Source organism: Pan troglodytes, chromosome 5 (assembly GCF_028858775.2).
Source record: "Pan troglodytes isolate AG18354 chromosome 5, NHGRI_mPanTro3-v2.0_pri, whole genome shotgun sequence".
NCBI classification, from domain to species: domain Eukaryota; kingdom Metazoa; phylum Chordata; class Mammalia; order Primates; family Hominidae; genus Pan; species Pan troglodytes.
In genome coordinates, this window is record NC_072403.2 from 162,209,521 (window position 1) to 162,226,660 (window position 17,140).

At 45.0% G+C, this 17,140-nt stretch overlaps 1 protein-coding gene and 1 long non-coding RNA gene across 2 annotated transcripts; one reads left to right on the forward strand and one right to left on the reverse strand.

Moving 5' to 3' along the window:
* Positions 1-2,136: 2,136 nt before the first annotated feature.
* On the reverse strand, positions 2,137-10,720 carry LOC129144339 (uncharacterized). The gene is made up of 2 exons (XM_054686426.1): positions 10,569-10,720; positions 2,137-5,349 (listed from the first exon to the last, which is right to left on the reverse strand). Exon 2 carries the CDS (start codon positions 4,679-4,681, stop codon positions 3,893-3,895), a length of 789 nt encoding a protein of 262 aa, XP_054542401.1. The 5' UTR covers positions 4,682-5,349; positions 10,569-10,720; the 3' UTR covers positions 2,137-3,892.
* A 77-nt stretch (positions 10,721-10,797) lies between these two features.
* LOC129144340 (uncharacterized) lies at positions 10,798-16,535 on the forward strand. Its single transcript, XR_008548709.2, has 2 exons — positions 10,798-11,036; positions 13,789-16,535. It is a non-coding gene; the product is annotated as an uncharacterized LOC129144340 (long non-coding RNA).
* The last annotated feature ends 605 nt before the right edge of the window (positions 16,536-17,140 follow it).

Genomic DNA, 17,140 nt, shown 5'->3' on the forward strand with positions numbered 1-17,140 from the left:
AAAATTAGCCAGGTACCATGGCACACAGCTGCAGTTCTAGCTACTGGGGAGGCTAAGTCAGGAGAATCACTTGAGCTCAGAAGGTGGAAGTTGCAGTGAGCTGAGATCATGCCATTGCCCTCCAGCCTGGGAAACAGAGTAAGACTCTATCTTTAAAAAAAAAAAATCTGAATCTAGCTCCAGCTCTGCTTTTACTTTCTATGTGGTTCCCAGTGCTGACTTAGGTATCTGCCCCTTGTTTTCTTCGTCTGTAAAATGTAAACAACAGCAAGATTAGAGTTCATGTGTATATAAGTGCATAGATACATAAAGCACCTTACTACTCTTACATAATTAGGAAGATCCTGCATGCAGTTACTTAGAATACTTTTCTTGCTCATATCCAGTTTGAAAAGTAATGACCACTAAGGACCTTCTTCCTTTTTCTCCTGTTCGTCCTTCTGGGGCTGTTTCTATCATTCATCTGATCTGATAAACCATGAGTGTGAAACCAGCAGAAGTTCAGTGAAGCTGACGGCACACCTTAAGTCTGTGACGCCATGATTAGATGTCTCTAGAAGCAGGAATAGAGCATCTGTCCCCTAGGACAAGTGTCTGTACCCCAGAATTCTCAAGCTCTCACATTCCATAGTCAAGAGTTTGAAGGATCTGGAAAAATAAAAAATTTTAAAGTATCTTTGTCGTCTCTGTGTTACACTTTCTACTTTTTGATATTGAAATGTGTTTTTATTGTTTCTCCCTCTTGGGGTCATATTTGGCCAGGGAGTGGGAGTGGTAGTTGAGCAAGAATCCTAAATCCAATAGCCATCCCAGAGGGCCAAATTATAGGTGGGAAAATGGCCCACCATATCTAAGATTCAGAGGACAAGAAACCCACCTACGGAGGCACACGTGTTTTTTTTTTCAAGCATTTCTCAGAGACACTGTTTGTTAAATCAAGGACAAGGTTATGGAAGATCATCTTTAATTAAACCTGCAGTCAGTCCCTTTGGGGCTGTGTGCTGTGTTCACCTCTTAAATTCTGTATTCCAATTAGCAGAATTCTTGCTCCTGGCCCTGAGGCTTTATTTGCAGGTCTCACCATTCTTTGGTAGCTATAATCTGCTCATTTTGTCTGGAAGCACCTGCTCTACTGTTTCTTCCCATGCTGTCTCAGGGTGTATATTTTTTTCCTTTCTTGATGTGTCTTTGTTGTTGAGATTGCTACTAGGTGCAGAGTCTGCTTTCTCTCTTAAATCACCACCGCCTGCTTCTCACCACCCCTGGATATTCTACCTTTCCCCTGAATCTGCCTCCACCTGTCCATGGTATTTAATAAAGATGCTGACTGGCATTTCCCGGTCCTCCAGAACCTTATGGAAGTGATGTTCCCTCCTATAATATAAGAGGAGGTCTTGCAGAAGAGATAGAGGATGCTTCCCCCCTGTTGACCCTTCCTCCAAATCAATTAGCAAAAGTCAGTTGATTTTAAAAAACTTCATCACTTTATGCATAATCATTTAAAAAGACACCAGAAAATGCAGAGCTTCTTTCCAGCAATCCACATATTATCCCTAAAAGACTCCAGCTTCCTGCAATTAAGAGCTAAAAATTACTCAGTAATTTTTTTTTTAGAGACAGGGTCTTGGTCTTTTGCCCAGAGTGCAGTGGTATGATCATGGCTCGCTGTAGCCTCAAACTCCTGAGCTCAAGCCATTCTCCCCGCTCAGCCTCCTGAGTAGCTGGGACTACAGGCACCTGTTACCACACCTGGCTAATTTAAAAAATGTTTCTTTAGAGATTAGGTCTGGCTATGTTGCCCAGGCTGGTCTCGAACTCCTAGGCTCCAGCAGTCCTCCCACCTCAGCTTCTCAAAGTGCTGGGACTACAGCCATTGTGCCTGCAAGCAGTAATTTTTAGAAAATTATTATAATAAAATATTTTTGATGTACAGAAAAATCTAGGAAATAATATTGAAAGATGTCTCTATTTCTCTCTACTTGACATTTCACTTAAGAAATGAAACATTATAGATGAGACAGAAACCTCTTGGTACCTGTCCCTGACCCTTTCCTCTCTCTCCATAGAGGTAACTATTAACCTGAAGTTGATATGAATCCTTACCATGCATCTTTTTTTTTTTTTTTTTTTTTTTTTACTCCTTCCGAAGGGTCCATACCTATGCATTTGAAACTTCATAAAATAGTATCATACTTTATGTGCCTGAGCACCTTGCTTTTTACATGTGAGTCTTCTGTATTGAACATTGTGACCACCTTCTCTGTTCTAAGGGAGAGGCCTAATCTCTCCCGGATTGATGCGTTGGCCTCTCCTAACACAATGCTAGGATAGGCCTCCAGGATGCCTCGTGTCCACAGCAGTGAGAATTTGCCTTCTGGCAGTGCTTCCCAAAGTCACCTGATCCTAGGACCCCTGCGGTGGGGGTGGGGAGGGGCATTGTTAAAAACGCAGATCCCTGAGCCTACTCCGTGGTAGATCCACCACCCACGAGCCATTCAGTGCCCACAGGTGAGTCTTAAGATGACCTTGCATGTTTGGGAAACTCCACAGCAAATACTTTCCGTAAAAGGCCAGATGGTAAATATTTTAAGCTTTCGGTCTCATCCGAGCTCTGTCACCGCTTCCCCACCCTCCTTCTTCATAACCCTGTAAAATATTAAAAAGTCATTCTTAACTCTAGTGCTATACAAAGACAGGCTGCTGGCTGGATCGGCCCGGCACGGTGTGCTCACCCTGCTCTGGGAATTGCTGAGGTGAGACGCTCCATGTCTCTACATTGACTAGATATTGTCAAATGCTCCCAGGTGATTTTACAGCTGCAAAGTCTGTCACCTCCCTCTTCTTCCTGGTCGTCTGTGACCACTTTTCCCACCACTCTCACTCTGCCTTTTTTTGACATGCAGTTTGCCCATTGCACCATTTCTTTATATTACAAGCACTTCTTGCCTGAACTCAGATTTTTATTGATTATGTTTGAGGAGCAGCATGCCAGTCTCTCTCTGTATAAAATCCTTCTACAGGCTGGACACGGTGACTCACACCTGTAATCCCAGCACTTTGGGAGGCCGAGGCAGGCAGATCACGAGGTCAGGAGATTGAGACCATCCTGGCCAACATAGTGAAACCCCATCTCTACTAAAAATACAAAAATTAGCTGGGTGTGGTGGCATGTGCCTGTAATCCCAGCTACTTGGGAGGCTGAGGCAGGAGAATTGCTTGAACCAGGGAGTCAGAGGTTGCAGTGAGCTGAGATCGTGCCACTGCACTCCAGCCTGGACAATAGAGCAAGACTCCATGTCAAAAAAAAAAAATCCTTCTACAATGAGCTCATCACTGCTTCCAGAAACCTGTATGGCCTTGTCAGGCTGTCCAGTGTGGGAACTGTGCTCCCCACAAGAGTTTCAGCTCCAGAACAGATGCCGTTATCAGGACAGATGTGACAGACAGCTGTCACTGAACACATAGCCACGGCATGCTGGAATTCCTTGGCATTCTTTTGGGAGATGCTAATTAAGGCTTCTGGTTTTTATGATTATCTGGGTTAGAAAATGTATGGGCAATGGAGGCAGTCCTGAAAAACAAAGAAAATGTTGACAAAGCCATGAATAAAGCATCAATATTTGTAAAGAAAAACATATAGTCAGGAACTTTTAAAAAATGAAAGAATCCAGGTCATTGGCAGTGGGGCCTCCAACAAGCTCATGGCAGTCACACTTGACAATGTTTAAGTTAGAATAACAGGAGGGGAATGGGTTGGCTCTGTTTGGATTAGAGAAGAAAGCACCTTGTTCTCAAAATCAAGTTGTTGGCTTGAATAAAACCTGGAATCCTGGAAGACCAGGGAAATGTGACATGGCCCCGTGGCCCTACAGGTGTGGTGTCATTGGTTTCATTAAGGCAAAGGGGTAGACTGGAGGCTGCTACCACAAAGCCTTCTGACAACAATGGCCGCTGAGCTCCCTGTACTGCATGAGGTGGGAGCAAACAGGAAAGTCACCACCAGGCAGCCAGAGGAACTTGGCAAAATAGGCAGTTTTGGCCTCTGGGTCATGTAGACAAGGAGATAGCTAGAGCAAGTCCCAGACACAGCAAGGAGGGCTGCTTGCTGCCTGACAGCTTTGCGCAACTGGCCTACACCCACCCCTTCTATCCTGCACCCCTGCATGTATGCACAAGGTGGAGCATGCACAGGATGCCATGTGCACAGGATGGGGCATGAACAGCATGCCGCATGCACAGGATGCCACATACACAGGATGCCGCATGCACAGGATGCCACATACACAGGATGCCGCATGCACAGGATGCCGCATGCACAGGATGCCGCATGCACAGTATGCCGCATGCACAGGATGCCGCATGCAAAGGATACTGCATACACAGGATGCCGCCTGCACAGGATGCCGCCTGCACAGGGTGCCGCATGCACAGGATGCCGCATGCACAGGGTGCCGCATGCACAGGATGCCTCATGCACAGGGTGCCGCATGCACAGGATGCCGCATGCACAGGGTGCCGCATGCACAGGGTGCCGCATGCACAGGATGCCGCATGCACAGGATGCCACACGCACAGGATGCTGCATGCACAGGATGCCGCATGCAAAGGATACCACATACACAGGATGCCACATGCACAGGATGCTTTGTGCACAGGATTCTGTGTGAACAGGATTCTGCATGTACAGGATGCTTTGTGCACTGGATTCTGTGTGAACAGGATGCCGTATGCATAGGATGCCACACTCACAGGCTCACACTCTGCTGGCTCCACTGGCATTCTGTGCTCTGGATCTGCCTCTGACTTTCCCCACATCTGTTCCTCTACAAGGAGGCACCATTTGGGTATCAATTCTCCCAAATGACACTGTGCCTACCTCAGCAAACAGCATGCACATCTTTGAAGGCCTGTTTCAGGCTATGTGGTAGGTGCAGGTGGTTCCTTCCTTGCCTCTCAAATCACTCAGTGGCCTGCTCAGCTGCTGGGAAGGAACAGCCCCGGACACACATTCTGTGCAGCCACAGTTCTGGACACAGTTCCACCACAGGACTGAGGAGTAGCCATGCTGACTCGGGTCACTCACCTCCTAAAGACATTGCAGGACAAATGGAAAATACCTCCTTTCCTTCTGTCTCCATGCCAGCAGTGAGCTAACAGGAACGGGTCCCTGTATCTGTCTTCCTTAGTCCTCCATGTGCCAGGGGCAAGGACAGCCCAGGCAGTGGCAGTATAGTGACTACCTCCTGAGCTGGCCCACGGTGTCCACAAGCTGGGCATGGTCTGCATTCAATCCACCTGAAGATGAGCACCTCATTTTATTGTTCCACTTGGAGGCCAATTTTGCAAACTCTGAAAGAAAAAGAAATCCTTGGCTAACATCTGTAAAAAACATACCCTTGGCATTTAATAACTGACATTAGTGTGGCATTTCATTGTTTTAATTTTTGAAAAGTCATTTGATATTCTCATCAACTCTGTGAAGCAGGTGAAGCAAATACTGTTATTTTTTAAAAAATTATTGTCCCCTTATAGATGAAGAATTTAAAGCTCAAAGACAATTTTAGGCCTTCCTGAAATTTTTGAAGGGCCCAGATCTGGTATGTGATAAATCTGAGACTCAGGGCCAAATCTTAAAAATTACTTAATCCTATGTTTTGTTTTGTTTTTTAACTAGACCATTGGTTGTATTGGTCAGGGTTCTCCAGAGAAACAGAACCAATAGGACACACACACACACACACACACACACACTTATGTGTATTTATAAAAATGTATTATTTTAAGGAATTGGCTCATGTGAGTGTGGGGACTGGAAAGCCCAAAATCTGTAGGGCAGGCTGGGAGGCTGGAAACTCAGGTAAGTGCTAATGATGCTGTTTTGATGCAGAATTTCTCTTTTGTGGGAAACTTTAGTTTTTGCTTTTAAGACCTTCAACTGTTTGGATGAGGCCTACCCACCAACGTCATTGAGATTAATCTCCTTTACTTAAAGTTGACTGATTATAGATGTTAACTATATCTACAAAGTACTTTCTCAGCAATACCTAGATTAGTGTTTGATTAAATGATTGGGTATTATAGCCTAGCCAAATTGATACATAAAGCTAACCACCACAAGTATACCATAGAAATTCTCCTAGTAAAAGTCTCAATTTTTGCCGGGCATGGTGGCTCACACCTGTAATCCCAGCACTTTGAGAGGCTGAGGCAGGTGGATCACCTGAGGTCAAGAGTTCAAGACCAGCCTGCCCAACATGGTGAAACCCTGTCTCTACAAAAATACAAAAATTAGCTGGGCACGATGGCAGGTGCCTGTAATCCCAGCTACTCGGGAGGCTGAGGCTGGAGAATTGCTTGCACCCAGGAGGTGGAGATTTCAGTGAGCTGAGATCACACCATTGCACTTCAGCCTGGGCGACTGAGTGAGACTCTATCTCAAAAAAAAAAAAGTCTCAATTTTGTGGCTGGCAGAAGTAAGAATGAACACATAGAGGGATAAAAGGTGAAACTAAAGATTTCTGCAGTGGTCTGTATTCCATTGACAATGTGTCCCTTGAAGGTGGGTCTTCATCACATTCAGCCTTGGATCCCAGCACCCAGCACAGTGCCTGCTATGGTAGGTCATCAGTAACCACGTGTCCAAGGAATATGTCTAAGCCCACCTTATTATCTCACAGATGCTTATCATGGAATTAACCATAACTTATAAAATAGTGGCTGCCAGGCCTTTCCAGCCATAAGAGATGTGCTCTGGAACTGACTGTCTTGTTCCAAGTGTAGCCTCTCCATTTTCCAGCTGTGCCACCTTAGGCGAGTACCTAACCCTCTCTATGCTCCATTTCCTTCATTTGAAAAATGTAGGTGATCATTGTTTCTACATAGGGTGGTTGTGCAAATTGAATGAGTTGATTCATATGAGGTACTTAACTCACTCAGTGCCTGGCACATAGAAATACCCAATAAATGTAAGCTATTATTCCTATTATCATGTACACATATGCCCTAAATTCTTTTGTGTTGAGCCCCACATTCTTCACTTGTAGGAAATCCAGACTTCACAGATTGTTCTTCCTCAGATATTTTCCAGATTCCTGGGTTACCAGGAATAATTGTACACATTGGAAGTAGATTGATAAATATATAATTAATAAGATTTTGCCTTCTGGAAAAGAATCCCTCCAAATTAAAACAATCATGATTAGCCTAGTGTATTAGTTTGCAGGCTGCCATAAACGAAGTAGCAAAAACTGGGTGGCTTAAACAACAGAAATTTATTGTCTCATAGTCCAGGAAGCCAGAGCCCAAGATTAAGATGTTGGCAGGGTTGGTTCCCCCGGAGCGCTCTGAGGGAAAATCTGTTCCATGCCTCTCCCTGAGCTTCTAGCCTCAGGCGTTCCTTGGCTTGTAGGGAGCTGTCTTCTCCCTGTGTCTTCACATCGTCTTCCCTCTATAAGTGTCTGTCTCTATGTCCAAATTTCCCCTTCTTATAAGGATGCCAGTCATACTTGATTAGAGTCTTCCGATGACTTCGTCTTAACTTGATCATCTATAAAGACACTATGTCCAAATAAGGTCCTATTCACAGGTGCTAGGGGTTAGAACTTTAACATCTTTTGGGGGTACCCAGTTCAACCTATAACACCCTGCTTTCATACTGGGCCCAGTAAACTGTAAACTGTGCTTATATCTTGGCACCAAAGTAATGCCCTTTAACTGGTGAATAAATTCCTGGTTTCAAGGTATTTATGTGCAGAGGACTCCAGCTGACTAATGTTGAGGGCCATGTGCTGTTATTTTAACATTTATTGTTGTTATATTTCAACATCTTTTTTATATCTTACAATAAGCCCTCATTTAGTTGGTGATGCTAGTGGGAAAATATGGGTTGGAAATAAAACCAGAAATAAAAAAACTATGATGAAGGCCAACACCATGACACACACTATGCTATTACCTTCAGAGGAGAGGAGGCTCCGTGAAATATCAGAGACACTGCCAAAATAATTTTTACAAAGCATTATTACATGGTTGTTGATGTACACACTCTGAGAAGTTATTTCCCTTCCTTACATTTATTTCCATGTAAAACTGACTTTGGGTTATACAAGGACTTCGGGCTGAGTCCCTCGGTGCAACACTCCAGCTCAGCACTTATGGAATGCTGCATGCCCGCCCACACATCTTCACCCGCGGCTCCATGGGATGAAACATCATTTCCTGAGATATCACCCTGAAATGTTTAGGGAGGCAACTGTCACTATATCATGTAGATGCAGTTACTGAGATACACAGAGCCTAGTGGCTAGTAAGAGGCAGGGCCCGTTTGTGCCATAGCCTCCAGTGGAAGAGCGTGGGAGAACAATAGAACCCTTCCATGTGTACAACACTGAGTTCAGAGTGTTCAAGGAGCTGGTTCCAAAGTTCTTAGAAAGATAGCAAAATCCGTAATGATGGGAAAAGATGGAGTTACCCACTGTGGATCCATTCTGCAATGTTTCTCCTTGAAGTGAGATCAAATGCCTGAGCACGAGTTGTCCTGAGGTCTCCTCCTTTTGAAAGAGATTGGCCAGAAATCAATTGCCTGATTGAAGTCAGCCTTGCTGTTAACTAAAGATCAAGCCAGATGGCGCAGGTCACTAAAGACGACTGGTTCTGCCCCTGCTGGGAACAGTTCTTGGGCCAGCTGCTCTAAGTCCCCCGCCAGCTTTCCACAAATGTCTGACCATCTTGTCACCCTCTTCCTGCAGACATGATCAGACACATTCCCTTCCCCTGAGCCTGTCTGTAGGGAACTGTGCAGTGCCAGCAGAGTTCTGGAAGGATGAAGTGCTGAGTCTCTGTTGGGTACAGACACATCCAGTTACTGGCAGGACAGAGTAGTGCTGTGGGCATTTAATCAAGATTCTGTTAGGCAGGGAGGTGTGCTGAGGCTGGAGTTCAGCAGGGAATGAGAGCAATTGCTTATATTTCCTGAGGAGCTACGATGTGCCAGCTCAGCACTAAGTGCTTCATATACATTACTTCATTTAATTCCCACAACATTCCAGTGAGGCTGGTGGGTACTAGTACTACTACTGTCCCTTTTCACAGAGAAGGAAACTGAGGTTCCCGGTCATAAAGAAGTTGCTTAAGTATACAGCTAAGAGCAGGAGAGCCAGGATGTTAGCCAGTTGGTCTGATTCCAGAGTAAGGTCTTCAGGTCTTGGAATCAGAGCTGGTCTGGTTCCGAGGTTGGTCTGTCCGCAAAGACATCAAGGAGTTCACAGTGCAGTGGGAGAGAGAGACAAGCCAGCTGGGATTATATGAAATGATATGATGATATGATATGGTAATGTGATATGATATATGATATGATCTGGTATAATGATATATGATGATATGATATGGTATGATGATATGATAATATGATATGGTAAGATATATGATGATATGATATGGTATAATATATGGTATGATATAGTATGACATGATGAAATGGTATGGAATGATGATATATGATATGATACAATATGATATGGTATAATGACATATGATGATATATGATGATATGATATATGATATAATATGGCATGATGATATATGATGATATGATGTGGTATGATATAGTATGATATATGATGAAATGGTATGGAATGATGAGATATGATATGATATGATGGTATGGTATGATGATAATGATATATGATGATATACACAATATGACATGGTATGATTATATATGATGATATGATATGGTATGATAGATATATAATGATATGATATGGTATGACATATGGTATGATATAGTATAATATATGATAAAATGGTATGATATGATATGATATATGGTATGATGATATATGATGACATATGATATATGATATGATGTATGATATGATATGGTATGATATATGATATATGATATGATATGGTATGATGATATATGATGGTATGGTATGATATATGATATGCTATGGTATGATATATGATGATGTGGTATGGTATGATATATGATATGATATGGTATGATGATATATGATGACATATGATATATGATGATATGTATGACATGATTTGGTATGATGATATATGATATAATATGGCATGGTGATATATGATGATGTGATATGGTATGATGATATGATATGATATGATATGATATGATATGATGATGTGATATGATACAATGAAATGATATCATATGGCCTGTGATGAGGCTGTGGAAACAGGGAAATAACACTGGATGGAGTCTTGTGGGGGCAGGGAGATCATGAAAGTATTTCCAAAGTTGGAGTTCTAGCTGTGTGTCCCCACAGCACCCTATGATGGTTAATGTTATGTTAACTTGACTGGGCCATGGGATGCCCAGATATTTGGTCAATGTTATTCTGGGTATTTCTGTGAGGATGATTTTGGACAAGCTTAACATCTAAATTAAGAGACTGAGGACAGCTGATTGCCCTCCCCAATGCAGGTGGGCCTCGCCCAATCAGCTGAAGGCCTAAAGAGAACAGAAGGCTGAACCTCCTGTGAGTAAAAGTCCTCCTGCCTGGATGCTTTCAAACTGGGACATCAGCTTTTTTTCCTACCTTCAGACTCGAACTGAAGCATCCACTCCACTCTTCCTGGGTCTCCAGCTTGCAGACTCCCTCTGCAGATCTTGGGACCTGCCCACCTTTATAATTACGTGAACCAATTCCTTATAATGAATCGCTTTATTTGCACACACACACGTCCTATTGGTTGTTTCCCTGGAGAGCCGCGACTTGTACACACCCTGTTCTTATTCTGTCACAATGCCTGTTACAACATCTCAGCACTGCCCATTTAACTGCATCTCCTACTGAGCTGGAAGCTCTGGTGGATAGGGGCAGGTCTGCTCATTCACTGCTGCCTTCCCCGCATCTGGTACCGTGCACACAGAATAAGCCTAGCAGAATGCCTGTGGATGGACTGACCAATGAAAGTAATGAGGTGCTGGGACCCGAAGGCGAGTGGCATGAGTCATGAGGAGGCGTAGGTGGAGTTGGAGGTGGGAGGAGGATGATGTAGCAAAGGTAATGGCATGAGTCAAGCGTCTGGCCGAGAATGGGCACAGTGAGTCTCAGACATCAGTGACTCCAGCAGGGCTGAAGCCTGCAGGGGGGTGGCCAGTGAGGGGGAGGGGAAGCTGGATGGTTGGATCATGAAGGGCTTTGCACAAAAGTTAAGCAGTTCGACTTTATCCTGCAGGAAGTGGGGGCGGCTAAAGAGTTGACAGATTCTGAATCTACCTAGCCGTGTGACCTTGGCCAAGGTATTTAACTCTGGACTTGGGTTTTGCTGTTGTTTGGTTAGTTCGTTTCTTTTTTCCATTAGAAAAATGAGGGAAGTAATGTGCCTGGGATGGTTGTGAGACTCCCATGGGTGTGTCGAGCGCTGTGTAAGGGGAGGCATGCTGGACATCTAAAGGGGCAGTGGGCATGGGGCCCACCTCAGCCTTGGCACACAAGCAAGTCCACAACATCCTTCTCTTCTGAAGGCTGACAATCGGCAGAATGTGATGAATGACTGTCTGATGGCATCAGAGAGTTGCAACGCTGTTAAAAGAAAAGCCTTAGACAGATTAAGTTTAACAGAGTTTCACTGAGCAAAGAACAAACCTCAAATCGGGCAGCCCTGAATGAGAATAGGTTCAGAGAGGCTCTGGCCCAGCCGCATGGTCAAAGAAGATTTATGAATAGAGAAAGAAAAGTGACAAACAAAACGGAAGTGAGGTACAGAAACAGCAGGATGGGTTACAGCTCTGCATTTGCCTTATTTGAACATGGTTCAAACACTTGGCCACCTGTGATTGGCTGAAGCTCAGCGCTTGGCACAAAGGTTATAGTTGTGTACAGCCAGCTAGATTACAGTTCACCATGTACAGAGAAACCTGGCTGAACTTAAAAATGTAAGGAGGCAGCTTTAGGCTAAACTCGATCTAACAATGCTTTCCCCATGCGCCTGGCATTTCTGTCTTGGGAGCATCCAGATGAATAAATGATGTCTAGGAAGAGTCCCAAGAGTCCCTGGGAGAGACTCACAGGTGCATGAGAGAGGAGTCTGTTTTGAAAGCAAGGCCCATTGAATTCCAACTAGAAAAATCTCCGTTCGTTTAAGAGCCATGTGTCTCCCTGCACTAGTTTGGTATTAATATTTATCCATGTTCTTAGTATATTCAGATCAGCTGCTGACAAGGCCTTTTCATTGATCAAATACACTACTCTATATGAAGAAACATAGAGATTGAGTGGATTAAATATATATCTCAAAGCCTTCCAAACCCCACTTTGCTCCCAAGATAACTATTTTATTTTTCTGAGCTCTCTAGAGGAAGAGAGGCAGATTAGTTTTCCCCATGGTGTAGTGACCAGGAACTCCAGAAATCTGGGGATCAGCAAGCCACTGCACCATTGCAGGGCTCCAGGGTCCTACTCCTTAGCCACACTCCAAGGACCAGGAATAAGCCATTGCAAATGCTAGTTCCAGGAACACGCTGACGCAGCTGTGATCCAGGGATCAAAAGCTAACACCAAACCTGTTGGCTACAAAGCTTCCTGTGAGCCCTGCCTCCCTTTCTACTTAAATGAGTTCCTAATTCAAGGCTGCATGAGGGCCTTTGGGTGGCCATTCACAATCACAAGGAAACCTCAGTTGCAGGAGAGTCTGGGATATTCAGTTTGCAATATAAGAAAGCCCTTAGCAGAAGGTTGGGGTAGATAAAGAGCTGCCATATTGTCACTGATAAACTGGGTTTTTTCACCACGTTGTGTCAGTCACAAAAAAAGAACATCCAGCTGGAAAAAGCAATCAGGCTTTATTCACTAGCCAAGGAATGGAGAAGGCGGCTCTCACTCGAAAGGTAGCTTCTTCCCAAACAATAGAAGGTGTGGGGTTTTAAGGACCAGGTGCAGGGCGAGAGAAGCGTGTTTGCATGTGCAGGGCGGGACTCCAGATATGCCTAATTCATAAATATATATGTTCATATATCACCTGTACACAAAATGGTGGAGATTTTCTTTTGGGGGAGGAAATTTTAGCATTATAATGATATGTTAATGATCTGAAGGCAACTAAGGGTCATCTATTCCGGTTTGTGCTGGTTTTGTGGCATCTTATCTTCCTCTGCTCTTTGGTCAGTGGTCAGTAAGCTCTGGTGCCATCCCAGGCCTTCTGGTTTCATTAAGCAGCTGTGCCTGTAGATAAAGGGACTAAAAGAAAATAGAAAAAGGAACTTTCCCAGTGACTTCATCAGGGCTGCCCTGGTAAAAATACTGGCTGCCCTGAAGAAGACCTAGATATTCCTTGTTTAGTGTATGCCCTTAAAGATCAATGCTGGAAGCTGGCAAGAGGGAACATTCTCACTAGCTTTCTATTTTAAACAGACATGATTTAATATATTTACCCAGAAAGGTCTGAGCACACATCCTCTACTCTACCTTCCTCCCCAAACCCCACATCCCAGCAAATCTGTACTCAAGGCATTCACAGTTTGCAGAAATGATTTGCTAATCCAGGCTGGGGCAAGCCCCAAGAGAAGAGCTGACAATGACCAGTTTTCTGGGTCAGAGGCGCAGAATCGAATGGGCCAGAGGGAGCCCATTCATCTCCCTTTCTTCCTCTTCAAATGTTGCTCCCTGACCCTTTATCTAAGACTGGATGGTTGATGGTCAATAAAATTGAAGTTCCTAAGCTCCTAAAGAGGTTTATGGAAACCGGCGTTTAGCTGGTGTTTCAGTGTGGCTGGATGGTTCCTAACCAGTCTCTGCTTCTAAACTTTACCTCCAGGGCCAGGCGGGTTCAGGCACGTTCCTGGCGGAAGGTGCTCTGATGCTGTGGAAGACAGTTTCTTCATGGATTCCAACTGCTTGATTTGTGGGAATGACTCAACCATGCCTGTTCTCCCCCACCTTTGATGAGGCATCTGACACTGAGTTAATTCATTTGCATGGTGTAGACTACAGTAAATCCAGTGTTGGGACACTGTGTCATCTTCTTTCTGATTATGATGGTAACAAACGCTTGCCATAGGAGACTGGAAAAATCTATCCTATAGGAATATTGGAAAATCTATCCTGTAGGAAGAAAGAAAAAACTCACCTAAACTTGTACCATACACTGTCAAATCTGGGCACTTTTCCTTCTTTTTGTCTTTTTCCCCCTAAAGCCACAGGCGTTTAAAAACAACCTGAGCATGAGTCAGCCTGTCTGTCCACATCTACATACATGTGATCGAGGCCCTCATCTTGCAGATACAGATCTATTCTCTTGCAGAGACTCAACCTTGGACAACATCATTGCTTTCCACTGCAATATTCATTACTCCATCAACAAATTTTTATTTTTTATTCTTTTGAGACAAGGTCTTACCCTGTTTCACAGGCTGGAGTGCAGTGGTGCAATCATGGCTCACTACAACCCAAATTCCTGGGCTCAAGTGATCCTCCTGCCTCAGCCTCCTTAGTAGCTGGGATCACAAGTATGCACCACCATGCCCAGCTAATTTTTTTTCTTTTTCTTTTTTTGTAAAGATGGAGGCCTCGCTTTATTGCTCAGGCTGGTCTCAAACTCCTGAGCTCAAGCAATTCTCCCGCCTTGGCCTCCCAAAGTGCTGGGATTACAGGCGTGAGCCACTGTGTCCAGCCAGAAAGTTCTATTTTGTATAGCTAGCTTAACAAAACTGCTGCAGTGCTAGCCCCTATTCTTAGTCTATTGCCCATCTGGCCTCCACTATCTGGAAGATAGACAGAAGAGCCCACAACCTTCTCCAGACAACAAAGAAACTGGCCGGTGAAATCATCAAGAGGCTAGCTGGCGTCTGGGGGGCGTGAGGGAGTGCATTGCATTAATGAAGTCTTTTTATTCTTGGAAAAGTGTTTGGACAAAGGCTGTGCTATGCGTATGGCGTCTCTGCAGCTCCTGGACATATGCTCTGACTGTGCTACTTCTGCACACAAAAGGTCAGCATATGGCTTCCTTTCTCTTTCCCCGAGGAAAGTGACAGGCTGGTCATGGATGCCTCACCTGCTGTTGCTCTCACTCTGGAGAAAGAAGTGTTTGAGGCATCACTGCCAGTAAATCTTCACTGGGCTCCCAGCAGGCCTGGCCTAGCTTGACCCCTTCATGGGTAACAGCAGAAGGCCACCTGCTGCTCCGCGGCTGAGCAACCAAACAGCACAGCTGCTGAGGTTAGGGTTTGAGGTGAAATATAGCCACACACGTCTCCCAGGGTCACACGTGAGTAGCCTCAAAGGGCAAATAGGTCTTGAAATGATGGTCTCAGGGGAGAAACCACTTCCATGGCCTGTTCTCGAGCTGTCCAGCTTGGCAGGGTGAGAAAAGTCTGCAATGAATGGCCTTCCTGGGTCTTTCCGTCAGAGCAGCCTGGAGTGTGTGCGAAGGTGAAACAGCCACCCCAGCGCTTCTCCTCCTCCTCCACACCCTTTGTCCTTTTAGGTCCCCTGCCCTACCTTTGTCCTTGTTATTGCTGACAGTCAGAGCATCCAGGAAACAGAGCTGGGAAAGAAAGAAACCAGAAGAGAGGAGAGGGGCCTAAGATTGAGGGTTTGGAGAACAGATTAATGCTATGACCTTCAGCCGCCTAGGGACAAAAAGCACCTTCCAGAGAGAAGCCATTGAGCAGTCGCTGACGTTGCATCCATCAGGCTCGTACTGATTGTAGGATTTGATTTTTTAAAGGCACATGTTTATGACTACATGGCTTTCTTGTCCCACTCTATAGCAAGCTAACTGAAAGCACTTTCCCCCGTGTCAATCAGTTAAAGAGAAGGCTAGCAAATATGTCTGTGACAGAATAATCTTGGTGTTTCCTAATTTCCACTTCATGGCACTGTGGAAAAAGACATCTGAAGGTGCTGTGGAATTATATGGACAAGGCTGCAGGCAGATGGCGAGGCCGCGGAGAGATTAGACTTGGAACCTATTGGGAGGATATAGGGTGGAGACGCGTGATTCTGGATCATGTGAACCCAGGATGCACGTGAATTTCCTGCATCACCTAAGGAAGAAAGTGGGGAAGCTGTTGAGCGAAAGCAGCTTGAAATTCTTCTCGGGATCCACGTTCACGTAATTGATTCCTTCCTTCCTTGCTCCTTTTTTGCCCTTCTTTTGTTGATTGATTCTTTCTTTCTTTCATTAATCAAAATCTGTCTTCAAGGATCTCACCTTCAGCTCTGGGAAGAAAGCCCATTAAGCAACCTCAAGGCAGTAAAGAAGGCAGGAAGAGACAGGAATGGTCAGAGTATATTGAAAAACGTTCCTCAGTCAGTCTCCCAAATGTTCGGTGTATGCTGGAATCACCTGGGGTTCTCTGTACCGATGCCGCCTCGAAGACCAGGGGATCTCAGGTGGTGATCAGGAATCTGCATTTCACCAGCCCCTGTCCCCACCCCATCCCCAGGGCATGCTTTTGGAAATCTGCTCACAACGTGTCCCTCCCCCTCCTTCCTGCTTTTATTAACTAGATGTTAAAATGCTTGGAGTCACACTCAGGAGTGTGTGGAGTCTTCTCGTGAGACTTTGGTCCTTGTTTTTTAGCACCAAGTAAACATTTCTAGCCTTTCTCTTTCTTACAGAACAATCCATTTCAAAGCCATACCTCCAAGGGGGCAAGGGTTTTCTCTAGACCATGCAGCATCACTGTCTCTGGGCCCTGCGGCTGTTGGAGCGGTGGGTACAGATGTGCTGAAGGTGCCAGTTCATGCCCTGAGGCTGCTGCTGAGCTGCTGGGACTGGAAACCAGCACTGAGCCTTGTGTGCACAGAGAAAACCACTGCGGAGTTCAAAGGACAAAAGACCCTTTGAACTTCATCGATACCTATGGCAATGGCTTGGAGAATAAAACCAGTGCTTTTTTTTTTTTTTTTGAGAAAGAATCTTGCACTGTTGCCCAGGCTGGAGTGCAGTGGCACAATCTCGGCTCACTGCAAGCTCCGCCTCTTGGGTTCACGCCATTCTCCTGCCTCAGCCTCCCGAGTAGCTGGGACTACAGGCGCCCGCCACCATGCCTGGCTAATTTTTTGTACTTTTAGTAGAGACGGGGTTTCACCCTGTTAGCCAGGATGGTCTCGATCTCCTGACCTTGTGATCCGCCCGCCTCGGCCTCCCAAAGTGATGGGAT

What these genes read in the sequence shown, in the direction of transcription:
- LOC129144339 (XM_054686426.1), bottom strand. Translation starts at nt 4,681, where the DNA reads ATGCAGAATCCTGTTCACACAGAATCCTGTGCACAAAGCATCCTGTGC.